The following is a 16,800-nucleotide window of genomic DNA, read 5'->3' as shown; positions in this document are numbered from 1 at the left end:
TCTCCATTTTGAAGTAGTCCATTTTCTTCTTCTTCTACTTATTTTCCTTTCTATTTAATAATGAAACATTTTTTGACCTTTATTTAACCAGGCAAGTCAGTTAAGAATAAATTCTTATTTACAATGACGGCCTAAACCGGCCAAACCCGGACAACGCTGGGGCATTTTGTGCCGCCCTAGACGACTCCCAATCACTGCCGGTTGTGATACAGCCTGGATGAGTTGGTAAACAAACTCAAAGGGTGCATACTGCCACCTAGAGGGTGTTGACTGAACAGGTATAAAGACAATGTTGGTGATTTACTGCCACCTGGAGTTATGGAATGTTTGCTCATGAGTATAGTTCATTGGCTGATCCATCCCGATGGCCTGGATGGAATTATGTGATCCTTCCTTATTAAGCCATAGGAAGTCCCATCCAGTTGACTACTTACAATATGGTGAAAGTCCTCAATGGCAATGCCCATGCTAAATTGGCTTTTGGGCACTAGAGTCTTCCATTTCTATTGGTGACAGTATAGCAACAAGATGGCATTGAGAATGTGCCGAGATCTTGAAAATAAAAGTTCTCTGTTTCACCTAATGCTCAAGCGGGATGAATCTGGCGGGGATGTGCATGTGAGCTGTCCAATGCCATTGTGCCCTTGAACAAGGCACTTCCCATAAAACTGCTCCACGGCCAACCTTGTCTTCTTCTAATGTGGGTGCTACAGTGGCAAATGGCAGTGCATTTCAGTCTCTCCGTGTACATAGACTGCTATAAAGGTGAGGAAACAAACAAGTTATTATGTAACGCAGAGGAGTGACTTTTATCTTGAAATGTAGGCTACTTGCTGTCTCCTCTCCACACATCTCTTGTCCCTCCTCGGCGATACTGACCCCGCCCTATGGGTCTCCCTGTGCCACTGCAGTGAAACCGACGTTAAAAAGAGAGGGTCAAAAAACAAGAACCTGAATACCACTAGCACCGTGTTTTTGTAATAGCGAGACCCTCTTTTTATATCGTTTTTTTCTCCCCACGTCCACATTTCCTGGTCAACCTATTTCATCATCCAACCGGCAAGATGGTAAGCAAACTGTCGCCACTCTTATTTTCACCCACCAACCAAAAGATAAACACAGTGACTATGGTAACATGCCTGAATTTGTATGAACTATAGCCGACGGGGTTTGTACAGTTTTGTCGTGTTATTACCGTGTTATATGTGTGTCACCGAGTAAAGAACCCGTTCCTCCCTCGCAATGAAGGAGGAAACGGTTTTCTTGCCAATGTTGCCTCTGTATATTGGCCAATGCTATGGCCGATACCTGCCCTTTCTAGTCGTAACCCTGCTTACACTCTAAACCCAACTTTATCCTGCTATAGATCAAAGGCAACATCACAACAACAAAGTAACTCCATGTTTAAAACCAATGTGCGACACTAGGAGATGAACATGTTACTTTGCTGTTTCCCATGTCAGTGAGTGGCTAATTTGACTGATGTCCGACCCTGCCCTAAAAGTCGAATCTGCTTTATAAATAAGACTAACGTTACATGGTGTTTACGTTGCATTTAACAAGCTGGACTAGACATGACCAAATCAAGGAGGGGTGATGAGCAAAGACCCCCCCCGAAGCGTGTAGCCTACATGTTACAACACTGTTATCACCCTCTTTCATGTCGTGTTGCTACATTGTATCATTTCGTTATTTAACAAAAAAAATCAAGACTACAAGGTAGCTACTGTCATATGCGAGCTAATAATTAATGTCTAATTATCAGCCAAGCGTAGACACATACATAATTCTATGACGTACAAACCATTCTTCATATTTAATTGCATGTCATCCATAGGCCTAGGTTAAATACATAGATAGCACATGTCATAGACATGTCAAACTGTTTTGGAATAAGACCTATTCCCTATTGGTAGACGTGTAAAACAGTCAACAGGCTACTCCATTGTCAAGGCTACAACAGCGAGGCTACTCTGGGTTATCGTTGAGTGAGGGCAGGGAAGGCTTAGAAGGCTGTTGCTTAAAAGCATGGCAGCAGAAATGACCTGATACAGGGACCATATGCTGCCTAGCAATCAAGCACCACCCACATACAGATCGACTGAGCGAGCTCCTGCTAGCACTAGCTAATGTAAGACAGATAAAAGCCGTGGCGAACCACCAGCGCGCGATATGATCCACCCCGACTAGCTGCCTGGAGGCTCTGGCTGTGTGGTGCCTGCCAGACCAGCCCACTCATACCGGATTCAATCAGAGTAACTGTTGCATTGCTTCTAGCACAAGGAACTAATACAATTGTGAATAGGCCTATACGATTGTGAATAGGCCTATAAGATTGTGAATAGGGCTATTAGATTGTGATTAGGTCTATTAGATTGTGAATAGGGCTATTAGATTGTGATTAGGTCTATTAGATTGTGAATAGGCCTATAAGATTGTGAATAGGGCTATTAGATTGTGATTAGGTCTATTAGATTGTGAATAGCTCTATTAGATTGTGAATAGGTCTATTAGATTGTGAATAGGTCTATTAGATTGTGATTAGGTCTATTAGATTGTGAATAGCTCTATTAGATTGTGAATAGGCCAATAATATTGTGAATAGGTCTATTAGATTGTGAATAGGTCTATTATATTGTGAATAGGCCAATAAGATTGTGAATAGGTCTATTAGATTGTGAATAGGTCTATTAGATTGTGATTAGGTCTATTAGATTGTGAATAGGGCTATTAGATTGTGATTAGGTCTATTAGATTGTGAATAGGCCTATAAGATTGTGAATAGGGCTATTAGATTGTGATTAGGTCTATTAGATTGTGAATAGCTCTATTAGATTGTGAATAGGTCTATTAGATTGTGAATAGGTCTATTAGATTGTGATTAGGTCTATTAGATTGTGAATAGCTCTATTAGATTGTGAATAGGCCAATAATATTGTGAATAGGTCTATTAGATTGTGAATAGGTCTATTATATTGTGAATAGGCCAATACGATTGTGAATAGGTCTATTAGATTGTGAATAGGCCAATAAGATTGTGAATAGGCCAATACGATTGTGAATAGGTCTATTAGATTGTGAATAGGCCAATACGATTGTGAATAGGGCTATTAGATTGCGAATCGGTCTATTAGATTGTGAGTAGGACTATTAGATTGTGAATAGGTTTATTAGATTGTGAATAGGCCTATTAGATTGTGAATAGGCCAATATGATTGTGAATAGGCCAATAAGATTGTGAATAGGTCTATTAGATTGTGAATAGGTATATTAGATTGTGAATAGGCCTATTGGATTGTGAATAGGTGTATTGGATTGTGAATAGGTATATTAGATTGTGAATAGGCCTATTAGATTGTGAGTAGGCCTATTCGATTGTGAATAGGTCTATTAGATTGTGAATAGGTCTATTAGACTGTGAATAGGTCTAATAGATTGTGAATAGGCCTATTAGAATGTGACTAGGCCTATACGATTGTGAATAGGGCTATAAGATTGTGAATAGGCCAATAAGATTGTGAATAGGCCAATAAGATTGTGAATAGGCCAATACGATTGTGAATAGGCCTATACGATTGTGAATAGGCCTATAAGATTGTGAATAGGCCAATAAGATTGTGAATAGGCCTATAAGATTGTGAATAGGCCAATACGATTGTGAATAGGCCTATAAGATTGTGAATAGGCCAATAAGATTGTGAATAAGCCAATAAGATTGCATGAGTCCAGGTAGTTTAATTAAACATGCACCACCTCTTATCATAACTGTGCGTCTTTCGACCAATCAGATCAGATCTTTTGCCACTTAATTGATATTTGAACCAATCAGGTTGTGTAAACGTAGATCTCTTGAGTCAGTCCAGGAATCCCAATGAAAGGTGTATGCAGCCTACGATCAAATTAGCTTTGAAGGCCTCCGTCCTAAACCCAGGATATCTACTCCAGTCCATGTGGGCCAAACAGTCCAACTGGGACTCAACCGTTCCATCCTGGATCTCAGAATCTCCACGGTCAGGCCAAAGATAAAACAGGGCCAGCTGCTTACAGTCTCTGTGCCTCAGACTGTGGATTTACACTCAGGCAGATTGTTCTTTATAATTTTTTTTTTTAAACACCCACCCAGACCCTACAAGGTCTGTCCACACGCACCCACAACTCTCAGACAGAATCATCAATATAATATATGTCATTTAGCAGACGCTATTTATCCAAAGCGACTTACGGGCCCACGCGTGTGTAAAATGTTTACTTACTGCTGGTCCTGGGAATCAAACACACTATCCTGGCATTGCAAGCACCATGGTTTATCAAATGAGCTACAGGAGTACCACATCAGACGGAAGGATGAAATGCAGCCTTCCTTCAGGAGCATTGGTTTGACACCCCTGCTCGAAACACACATGCTTGAGAGGATTAGCTAGTGAGAGTATTTAGCCTGCTGATGTTTTTATTATTATTTTCAGACTGTTCGCACGTAATCCGTCCACGCGGACTGGTACTCTAGCTCTTTTCTCCTCGTGTGGTAGATACTAGCAATCGTGGTCTGACTGCACTGCTACAGAGAATGCATTGAGACAAGAGGGACAAAATAATGCCTTGAAGAAAGCAAATGGTACATATTTGACAAATCAAATCAAGCAGGATAGTTGTAATCAATGAGTCTTTATAATGAATTAACAATGAGGCCATTTAGGAGACACTTTTATCCCAACGTGAAAAACAGTAGTCCATGCATACATTTTAGTATGGCGACCCCAGCGGAATTCGAACACACGACCCTGGTGTTGCCAGTTTACCAACTCAGCCACACAGGACCAGCAAAACATTACCAACTCAGCTTAACAGGACCATCAAAACATTACCAACTCAGCTACACAGGACCATCAAAACATTACCAACTCAGCCTCACAGGACCATCAAAACATTACCAACTCAGCCACACAGGACCATCAAAACATTACCAACTCAGCCTCACAGGACCATCAAAACATTACCAACTCAGCCACACAGGACCATCAAAACATTACCAACTCAGCCTCACAGGACCATCAAAACATTACCAACTGAGCCTCACAGGACCATCAAAACATTACCAACTCAGCCTCACAGGACCATCAAAACATTACCAACTCAGCCACACAGGACCATCAAAACATTACCAACTCAGCCACACAGGACCATCAAAACATTACCAACTCAGCCACACAGGACCATCAAAACATTACCAACTCAGCCTCACAGGACCATCAAAACATTACCAACTCAGCCTCACAGGACCATCAAAACATTACCAACTCAGCCACACAGGACCATCAAAACATTACCAACTCAGCCTCACAGGACCATCAAAACATTACCAACTCAGCCTCACAGGACCATCAAAACATTACCAACTCAGCCACACAGGACCATCAAAATATTACCAACTCAGCTACACAGGACGACCAAAACATTACCAACTCAGCTTAACAGGACCATCAAAACATTACCAACTCAGCTTAACAGGACCATCAAAACATTACCAACTCAGCTACACAGGACCATCAAAACATTACCAACTCAGCCACACAGGACCACCAAAACATTACCAACTCAGCCACACAGGACGACCAAAACATTACCAACTCAGCCTCACAGGACCAGCAAAACATTACCAACTCAGCTACACAGGACCACCAAAACATTACCAACTCAGCTACACAGGACCATCAAAACATTACCAACTCAGCCACACAGGACCACCAAAACATTACCAACTCAGCCACACAGGACGACCAAAACATTACCAACTCAGCCTCACAGGAACAGCAAAACATTACCAACTCAGCCACACAGGACGACCAAAACATTACCAACTCAGCCTCACAGGAACAGCAAAACATTACCAACTCAGCCACACAGGACCACCAAAACATTACCAACTCAGCCTCACAGGACCATCAAAACATTACCAACTCAGCCACACAGGACCACCAAAACATTACCTTTTGATCTCAAGTAGGGCTTCTCCTAATAGTCAAGACTGAAACCTCTATGACTGGGTTTACACAGGCAGCCCAATTCAGAGCTTATGCCCAATTATGGTCAAAAGATCTGATCCGATTGGTCAGAAGACAAATTAGTGGCAAAAGATCAAAATTGGGCTGCCTGTGTAAACTTAAAAAAGAGAGATCAAATTGAGCCAAAATAATGCCTCAAAGAAAGCAAATGGCAAAGGTACGACAGAACAAATCGGTTGCTTAGTTACTGCTAGGTTTACTTGAATCGATAAGCCTTCAAAACATTGCATCATCATCATCATGACCTCGTGGCTTAGCGCTCCTCCTGAAAGCTCTAATTAGTATGACACATCATGGCAAACCCTAATATAGCATATGCATCATCATCTCCCCGATAGGTCTGTGCTATGGGGTTACACTTTACATTAAGTTAGACTTTATAAAGGCTGTACAAAGGGGGTTGCAAGTTGTTTATAAAAAATATATTATATAGATTTGCGGTTGACATAGGAACAAGGGAACAAGGGGTGCCGAGGGTTCTGCTACACCCCCTGATAAATTGAGAGATTATTTTATTTAAATGAACCTTTTATTTCTGAAAAAAATGTATGAACTAGGCTTTTATTACTCCTATATGAGCGGGAAAACTGAGGATGGCATTGAGGATGTTGAGTATATTTTCATATTCTGGGGGGACCACCAGTCACTATCAACTGATAGTGGCCTATATGGTTATACAGCTAATGCTGATGGACTGGAGCTGGTCAAACTGCTTGGCACATCAACACATAGTCAGTGGAGGTTTAAACAAGGTCAAGAGAGGCATCGATGTTATTTAGATCTACTGCGCTTAGGGCTCAGACACACCAGTAGCGTTTGGCGGCCGTTCAGCACCTCTGAAAGTAAATTGTGAACTTGAGTGCGCACCGATTTTAACGTGTAGAATCGCACGAATGCTTAGATCCACATTCGGCGCGATGTATGCTAGCTTTTTTTAGGCTGCGTTTACACAGGCAGTCCAATTCTGATCTTATTCCACTAATTGATCTTTTCTGCCCCTTAAATATCAGAATTGAGCTGCATGTGTAAACGCAGCCTTAGTTTCAACTTTCCAACAACCAAAGAAGTGCTTTAAAGTCTAATCAGGCTCTTCAGAAGGTTTTCAGAAGGTCTTTAGAAGGTTTTCAGAAGGTTTTCAGAAGGTTTTCAGAAGGTCTTCAGAAGGTTTTCAGAAGGTCTTCAGAAGGTTTTCAGAAGGTTTTCAGAGGGTTTTCAGAAGGTTTTCAGAAGGTTTTCAGAAGGCTCTTCAGAACGTTTTCAGAAGGTTTTCATAAGGTTTTCAGAAGGTTTTCCGCCTGCATTTTAAATGGATTAAATTGAGTTAATGTGTCATTGGCCGACACACAATGTTTATGTTTACCAATTCATTTAAAAATGAAAAGCTGAAATGTCTTGAGTCAATACATATTCAACCTCTTTTGTTATGGCAAGCCTAAATAAGTTCAATGTGCTTCACAAGTCACATATTAAGTTCCATGGACTCACTTCTGTGTGCAATAATAGTGTTTAACATGATTTTTTTAATGACCACTTCATATCTGTCCCACACATACAATTATCTGTAAGGTCCCTCAGTTGAGCAGTGCATTTCAAAAACAGATTCAACCACAAAGACCAGGGAAGTTTTCCAATTTCTCGCAAAGGTTACCTATTGGTAGATGGGTAAAATGAATCAATACACCCAGTCACTACAAAGATACAGGTGTTCTTCCTAACTCGGTTACCGGAGAGGAAAGAAACCGCTCAGGGATTTCACCACGAGGCCAATGGGGACTTTAAAACAGTTACAGAGTTTAATGAGAATGTATCAACATTGTAGTTACTCCATGAATTAACCTGAATGACAGAGTGAGGTAAGAAAGTTAAGAAATCCTGTACGGAATAAAAATACAGGAGAGGCAATATAGTCCACTACCATATCCTCAGTAGCTTTCCATCTAGGTTGTCACTACCAGGTGGTTTCTCATTATCGATGGACAACGACATTTTTTCCCTCCTCACCCACACTAACTTTTACAAAATTCTAAATTGCAATGCTTTTCTTTCATTGTTAGGTCTGTTATGCATGAATATGATGGCTCGCTGTTTGATGTTGGCATTTCATGCCTGAGTTTGTCCATTTTGCAAATTAAATAGTCATTAAAGTAATTAGCAACATCAAAAGGTTGTTTCTGGCCATAATTTAATTTAAAGTACTCCAAATCTTTTTTTCCCCATCATTCTTTATATACATTATCTTGGTTTCATAATACAATTTCTTCCTACTTTTTCATCGGTTTAGTCACATAATTTCTCAATTTTACAATACGTCAGCCAATCAGATGTGCAGCCAGACTTATTAGCCACTCCTATTGCTTCATTACTGTCAACCATACAGCTTTTCAGTCAATTCCTCATCTATATACGGGGCCTTAACAGTTCTAACAGTCAATTCCTCATCTATATACGGGGCCTTAACAGTTCTAACAGTCAATTCCTCATCTATATACGGGGCCTTAACAGTTCTAACAGTCAGTTTCGTAATCAATAATTGGAAGAAACAATTTCATAAATGCATCAAGTGCAGTGCCTGGGTGCTCCTCATTACACACATCAGACCAACTTATATTTTCTTTTCTTTACATCTTCAACATAAGGAATCACTTGAAAACCTGATATCCTTCTTTAGGCCACTATATGATGGTCACTACATCCAACGGGCGTGGATACAGAGTTCTGCAGCATTAGTAAAAGATGTGATCCATACACTTGTATGATACAGTTCCTGTACTGTTTGTAAACACCCTGGTAGGTTGATTAGTCATTTGAACCAGATTACAGGCCCTGGTTACAGAGAGTGGGTCTACCTTCTTGAGTGGATAGCTTGATGAAAACCAGTCTATATTCAGGTCTAAAAAAAAAGATAAATAGACCTATTTGTCAACATGGCACATTTTACCAAGATAATAGACACATATGAGATACGGTCTGAACATTATTTTGGGGTTCGTTGTGATGGCCTGTTTGGGATTTGGATCCCGACTCCTGTTTTGTAGAAATAATAAGGACATTTCGACCAGATAAACATCCCTTTTCCCTTTTTACCAGATAGATATCTTAATTTGCCTAGTTTGGTTTGATGTAGGGATGCATTAGCTGAACCAACAGTGTTGCCAGACTGATAATCATGCAAAATGTGTGTTGTAGTCTAATTGATTCTGAATGAAACATGCATTATTGATAAACAAACACACGGATAGTGGCTCTACCTTTCCCTCTCTCTCTGTCTCTCTCTTTCTCTCTCTCTCTGTCTCTCTCTCTCTCTCTCTCTCTCTCTTCCTCTCCCTCTCTCTCTCTCTCTCTCTCTCTCTCGCTCTCTCTCTCTCCCTCTCCCCCTCTCTCTCTCTCTCTCTCTCTCTCCTCTGAGATGCTTCATTTACATCTTAAGAGGCATATTAAGATGTGACCTTAAAACATCTAGTTTATTGAGGAGATGTGTTATGTCTGACACAACCAGACGTGTTATTTCTGTCAAAGGAAATGTGTTAAGTCTGGAACAACCATCCTCCACAGAGTTGATGTGAGGCCTTAACTTTGTAACTCTGTAATCCTAAATCTCCTTTCTTAACCCTTACCTCGCTCAACCTGCATTTGATCAGTGTAGGCTACATATACAGACCTCAATTTATGTTTTTAAATAGTGCTTTGACACTTTTCTTGGAACGGGACTGACACGTCTGGGATTGATATTCGTATGACGGAAAGTGTGATGTATCGCGTATGTTATATGGAACACCAGGGAACTACCCAAGTCAGCATTGGGGTATTGTGATGTGTGTGTGTGTGTGTGTGTGTCATTTGTTGTTATGAGATCAGGGAAAGTCACATTCTAATCCCATGTAACCCCTTGCTAATCACTGTTCTTAACATACCTTTGCAGGTCTAGACTGGAGGTAACACTGCCCCTTAGAGGGAATACTGTGTGTGTATGTGTGTATGTGTGTGTGTGTGTGTGTGTGTTACACTGTCAGGAGATGTTTTCCCATCACTTTATTCTTGGGTGTAGCTAGGAATTATCCTGTCTGGATACTCCTCTATTCTCAATGATTAACCTGTCTGGATACTCCTCTATTCTCAATGATTATCCTGTCTGGATACTCCTCTATTCTCAATTATTATCCTGTCTGGATACTCCTCTATTCTCAATGATTAACCTGTCTGGATACTCCTCTATTCTCAATGATTAACCTGTCTGGATACTCCTCTATTCTCAATGATTAACCTGGCTGGATACTCCTCTATTCTCAATGATTATCCTGTCTGGATACTCCTCTATTCTCAATGATTATCCTGTCTGGATACTCCTCTATTCTCAATGATTATCCTGTCTGGATACTCCTCTATTCTCAATGATTATCCTGTCTGGATACTCCTCTATTCTCAATGATTATCCTGGCTGGATACTCCTCTATTCTCAATGATTATCCTGTCTGGATACTCCTCTATTCTCAATGATTATCCTGTCTGGATACTCCTCTATTCTCAATGATTATCCTGTCTGGATACTCCTCTATTCTCAATGATTATCCTGGCTGGATACTTGCAGGCCTGCAGGGCTAGGGTATCTCCCACTCAGTCAGACACACACACACACACACACACACACACACACACACACACACACACACACACACACACACACACACACACACACACACACACACACACACACACACACACACACACACACACACACACAGGGAACTCCCTACTGGCTCCCACCCACGTTTTGGATTGCCAGGTTTTCTCCATGTAGTTAGATAGATTGAGTACTGTCACTGTGGCTAGCTGTTGTGGGCGAGGGGGACGGCAGTGCTGGACCGTGATAGACGGTTGGAGGAGGGTGGAGTGCTGGCAGCCCATATATTTACTGCACTGCGGCCAATACCAGGTGTCCCCAATTTCAGGGAGAGAAGGATATGTCCCTGTAAACCCAAGCACTACTGTACAAAAAGCTTATTTTAAATTCTTGTTTTATAGTTATTTTTTTATAGCAGTAGTATCATTGAGAAATAGCTAATAGATAAGGAAGTATGAGAATGGTGCTGGAAGGGACAGCAGACATTTTATGGGCTCCTGACCCATTTTCTGAGCTGTACATATTGTTTCCGCCATTGTTTCCTATGACCTGAAAAAAGAGCTTCTCAACATCAGAACAGCTATCACTAACCTCCATTTTGGATGAAGATTTCTACTTCGGTGAGTCGGCAGCGCAGGACATACTGCTCACCCCCGGGACCAGGTCCTTAATCCCCGACACTCGGAAGAGGAAGAGACGGCGAAATAGAGGCCGACGAGCAGGTACACCGATGAATCTACTGCGGCGGGTGAATAATACACCCTGTGTTCTATTGGCGAATGTCACTGGAGAATAAACTGGACGAACTCGGTTCAAGACAATCGTATCAACTCAAACAGGGAGTACCAGTGACGTGCTCAATACGGAAGTGGCCCGATGAAGTGGATGCTCAACTACAGGACTGTTTCGCAAGCACATACTGGAATATGTTCCGGGATTCATCTGATGGCATTGAGGAGTACACCAGATCAGTCACTGACTTCAATTAATAAGTGCCTCGATGACGTCGTCCCCACAGTACATATCCCAACCAGAAGCCATGGATTACGGGCAGCATCCGCACTGAGCTAAAGGCTAGAGCTGCCGCTTTCAAGGAGCGGGACTCTAACCCGGACTCTTATAATAAATCCCGCTATGCCCTCCGGCAAACATTCAAACAGGCAAAAGGTCAAAACAGGACTAAGATTGAATCCTACTACACCGGCTCTGATACTCTTTGCATGTGGCAGGGCTGGCACACTATCACGGGTTGCAAAGGGATACCCAGCCACGAGCTGCCCAGTGCGCAAGCCAACCAGACGAGCTAAATGCCTTCAATTTTAGTCTTTTATCAGACGCTCTTATCCAGAGTGACTTACAGTAGTGAGTGCATACATTTTCATACTTTTTTACATACGGGTCCCCTGTGGGAATCTAACCTACAATCTTGGCGTTGCAAGCACCACGCTCTACCAACTGAGCTACACGCTTCAAAGCAAGCAACACTGAACCATGCGTGAGAGCACCAGCTGTTCCAGACAACTGTTTGATCGTGCTCTCCGTAGCCGATGTGAGTAAGACCTTTAACGCATTACCAGGACGCGTACTCAAAGCATGCGCTGACCAGCGGGCAAGTGCCTTCACTGCTTAGTCCCCTCCTGTACTCCTTGTTTTCCTACAACTGCGTGCCTGTGCACCACTCCAACACCATCATTAAGTTTGCCTTCGACACAACGGTGATCACTGACGACGATGAGACTGCCAAAAGGGAGGAGGTCAGAGACCTGGCAGTGTGGTGCCAGGACAACAACCTCTCCCTCAACATCAGCAAGACAAAGGAGCTGATTGTGGACTACAGGAAAAGGAAGGCCGAACACGCCCCAATCACATCAACGGGGCTTGAGTGGAGCGGGTCGAGAGCTTCAAGTTCCTTGGTGTCCACATCTCTAAGGATCTATCATGGTCCAAACACACCAACACAGTCATAAAGAGGGCACTACAATACCTCTTCTCCTCAGGAGGCTTAAAAGATTTGGCATGGACCCTTAGATCCTTGTAAAGTTATTCAGCTGCACCATGGAGAGCATCTTGACTGGCAGCATCATCGCTTGGTATGGCAACTGCTTGGCTACTGATGGCAAGGCACAAGTTTTTTTGACTCATCACATATGCTACTGCTGCTACTGCTACTACTACTGTTACTGCTACTGCTACTACTACTACTACTGTTACTACTATTACTACTACGGTTACTAATACTGCTACTGTTACTGCTACTACTACTGTTACTGCTACTACTACTGTTACTGCTACTACTACTGTTACTGCTACTACTACTGTTACTGCTACTGCTACTACTACTGTTACTGCTACTACTACTGTTACTGTTACTGCTACTACTACTGCTACTGCTACTACTGCTACTACTACTACTGCTACTGCTACTGCTACTACTACTGTTACTGCTACTACTACTACTACTGCTACTGCTACTGTTACTGTTACTGCTACTACTACTGTTACTGTTACTGCTACTACTACTGTTACTGCTACTGTTACTACTACTGTTACTGCTACTGCTACTACTAGTACTACTGCTACTGTTACTGTTACTGCTAATACTACTACTGTTATTGCTACTGTTACTGCTACTACTACTACTACTACTGTTACTGCTACTACTACTGTTACTGCTACTACTACTGTTACTGTTACTGCTACTACTACTGCTACTGCTACTACTGTTACTGCTACTGCTACTACTACTGTTACTGCTACTACTACTGTTACTGTTACTGCTACTACTACTGCTACTGCTACTACTGCTACTACTACTACTGCTACTGCTACTGCTACTACTACTGTTACTGTTACTGCTACTACTACTGCTACTGCTACTACTGCTACTACTACTACTGCTACTGCTACTGCTACTACTACTGTTACTGCTACTACTACTGCTACTGCTACTACTGCTACTACTACTACTGCTACTGCTACTGCTACTACTACTGTTACTGCTACTACTACTGCTACTGCTACTGTTACTGTTACTGCTACTACTACTGTTACTGCTACTGTTACTACTACTGTTACTGCTACTGCTACTACTAGTACTACTGCTACTGTTACTGTTACTGCTACTACTACTACTGATATGGCTACTGTTACTGCGACTACTACTACTACTACTGTTACTACTACTGTTACTGCTACCATTACTACTGCTACTACTACTACTGTTATTGCTACTGTTACTGCTACTGCTACTGTTACTGCTACTACTACTGCTACTGCTACTGTTACTGCTACTACTACTACTGTTACTACTACTGTTATTGCTACTGCTACTGATGTGACGTTGTATTAGTACTGTTGCTCATTGAATGATTAAAGTTTCTAATTGCGTGATTAACTGAATCAAGCAATTATTAACTCATTAACCTGGGGCACCATGGGAAAACTAGTTTTTATTACGTTTCTATGTCCCAAATTAACTAAAAAAATATCAGAATATTGATTTAACAACAGTCAGTTGCCTCTACCAATCTCGTTCTGAACGTCGTATAGCCCGTGAGTCTGCACGAACCCGGGTCTCACCATTGAGTTCGTACCACACCAATCTTAGTTTAATATTTATTTACTAAAAAGCTAAAGTGATGATAAAAGATACACATAGACAAAACATATTATAGGCTATTGATTAGGACTTAGTATAACAGGCCAACACACTATGGCGCATGTCACCCACGATGGGGATTTCAATAGAGAGAGAAAACAGAAAGTACACAAGAGAAATCTACATTTGGGTGAATTTCTCTGCTATGCTATTCTAACCCTGGCCTTGCCCCAAACTGCCGCTCTTATGGGTCAGAATATAATGATGTAATTACGTGGGGATGATCTCCGAGGATTCTCTGCGTAGGCCTTCAGCTGTTCGATGACGCACTACTCCGACGCACCTCTCTGAGAGTCCTCCCGATGTCAGTGTCCTTTTTGGCTTAGGAGTCTCCCTTGCTCTGGAAGGGGTCTTCTGAGGACAGACAGCTCTTTAGCTCAGAGCTCACAGCATAGGAATGAAACCCTTTAGATACCACGATTCGATGGGAGATGGAGGCTAGGTGGTTAGACTTGAATTCACCCGCTTAGACACAGCTACTCATCCGTAGCTTGGGTAGAAAATGATTTCTTTGTCCTCAAACTTGCGTTGCGTTCTGGGTTCGTTGACTTTTTAGACCTTGCTGCAGATGTGGTCACGTAGGTCTCCTGTAAATTCTATACATATATTCTGTACAGGTTTTATACCCTCGGGTCAGAAGTGGGCATAAACGCCTTTAGGGCAATTCTCTGGGCGTACCAAGTTAATGAGGGCAAGGTCTAGATTTCACTCAAATCCAATTTTAGACAACTAACTTAACATTTCATCTTCCCCAAAACATTCTCTTTGATTTGGATATTTTCTATACAACGTACAATGTATAAACATCAAACATATACTAGGAAAACTCTTCACATTATAATGTTTTCGTAATAACGTAATCTATTAACCTTTAATAAAAAAACAAAAATTACATACATTTTCATATTCCATCTATCGACATGACCACCATTGTGGCTGACGGAAACCATTGTCCCAAAGTCCCTTTATTTCATGTTTAATGTTCTGAGGCTGGGTCTCCATAGTAACAGGACAAAGGAATTTGTCTGTGGCCTGAGATTTACCAGGGGTGTGAGGGGTCATAAACCCCCCCACATCTTCAGACCCCTAGATCTCTCCTCCTCTGTTGGGGTTGAGAGATAATCTGTAGGGTTGTGGTCTCCAGTAACCTGACCTGGTCAGGACAGTCATGCCACTACTGTTACTGTTACTGCTACTACTACTGCTACTGCTACTGTTACTGTTAATTCTACTGTTACTGCTACTGCTACTGTTACTGTTACTGCTACTACTACTGCTACTGCTACTCTTACTGTTAATTCTACTGTTACTGCTACTGCTACTGTTACTGTTACTACTACTGTTACTGCTACTGCTACTGCTACTGTTACTGTTACTGCTACTGCTACTGTTACTGTTACTGCTACTGCTACTGTTACTGTTACTGCTACTACTACTGCTACTGCTACTGCTACTGTTACTGTTACTGTTAATTCTACTGTTACTGCTACTGCTACTGCTACTGTTACTGCTACTGCTACTGTTACTGTTACTACTACTGTTACTGCTACTGCTACTGTTACTGCTACTGTTACTACTATTGTTACTGTTACTACTACTACTGTTACTGTTACTGCTACTGTTACTGTTACTGTTACTGTTACTACTACTGTTACTGCTACTGCTACTGCTACTGCTACTGCTACTGTTACTGTTACTACTACTGTTACTGTTACTGCTACTACTACTGTTACTGTTACTGCTACTGCTACTGTTACTGCTACTGCTACTGCTACTGTTACTGTTACTACTACTGTTACTGTTACTGTTACTGTTACTGCTACTGTTACTACTACTACTACTGTTACTGCTACTGTTACTACTACTACTACTGTTACTGTTACTACTACTGTTACTGTTACTGCTACTGTTACTACTACTACTACTGTTACTGCTACTGTTACTACTACTGTTACTGTTACTGCTACTGTTACTGCTACTGTTACTGCTACTGCTACTGTTACTGCTACTGTTACTGCTACTGTTACTGTTACTGCTACTGTTACTGCTACTGTTACTGTTACTGCTACTGTTACTACTACTGTTACTGCTACTGTTACTGTTACTACTACTGTTACTGTTACTACTGTTACTGTTACTGCTACTATTACTGTTACTACTACTGTTACTGTTATTACTGTTACTGTTACTACTACTGTTACTGTTACTACTGTTACTGTTACTGCTACTGTTACTGTTACTACTACTGTTACTGTTACTGCTACTGCTACTGTTACTGTTACTGCTAATACTACTGTTACTGCTACTGTTACTGTTACTACTACTGTTACTGTTTCTGCTACTGCTACTGTTACTGTTACTGCTAATACTACTGTTACTGCTACTGTTACTGGTACTACTACTGTTACTACTACTGCTACTGTTACTGTTACTGCTAATACTACTGTTACTGCTACTGCTACTGC

The 16,800-nt window shown here is 41.5% G+C and overlaps 1 protein-coding gene across 1 annotated transcript in view; it reads left to right on the top strand.

Annotated features, from left to right (window-relative positions):
- Positions 1 to 874: 874 nt before the first annotated feature.
- Positions 875 to 16,800, top strand: part of LOC139376998 (calcineurin subunit B type 1-like) — a 60,748-nt gene continuing 44,822 nt past the window's right edge. The window contains exon 1 of the mRNA XM_071120048.1: positions 875 to 1,067. Within this exon, the coding sequence (XP_070976149.1) occupies positions 1,065 to 1,067 (3 nt within the window). The 5' untranslated portion in view covers positions 875 to 1,064. The remainder of the gene's footprint in view (positions 1,068 to 16,800) is intronic.

Source organism: Oncorhynchus clarkii, chromosome 20 (genome assembly GCF_045791955.1).
Source record: "Oncorhynchus clarkii lewisi isolate Uvic-CL-2024 chromosome 20, UVic_Ocla_1.0, whole genome shotgun sequence".
Classification (NCBI taxonomy): Eukaryota; Metazoa; Chordata; class Actinopteri; order Salmoniformes; family Salmonidae; genus Oncorhynchus; species Oncorhynchus clarkii.
This window is presented reverse-complemented; position numbering and strand designations above follow the sequence as displayed.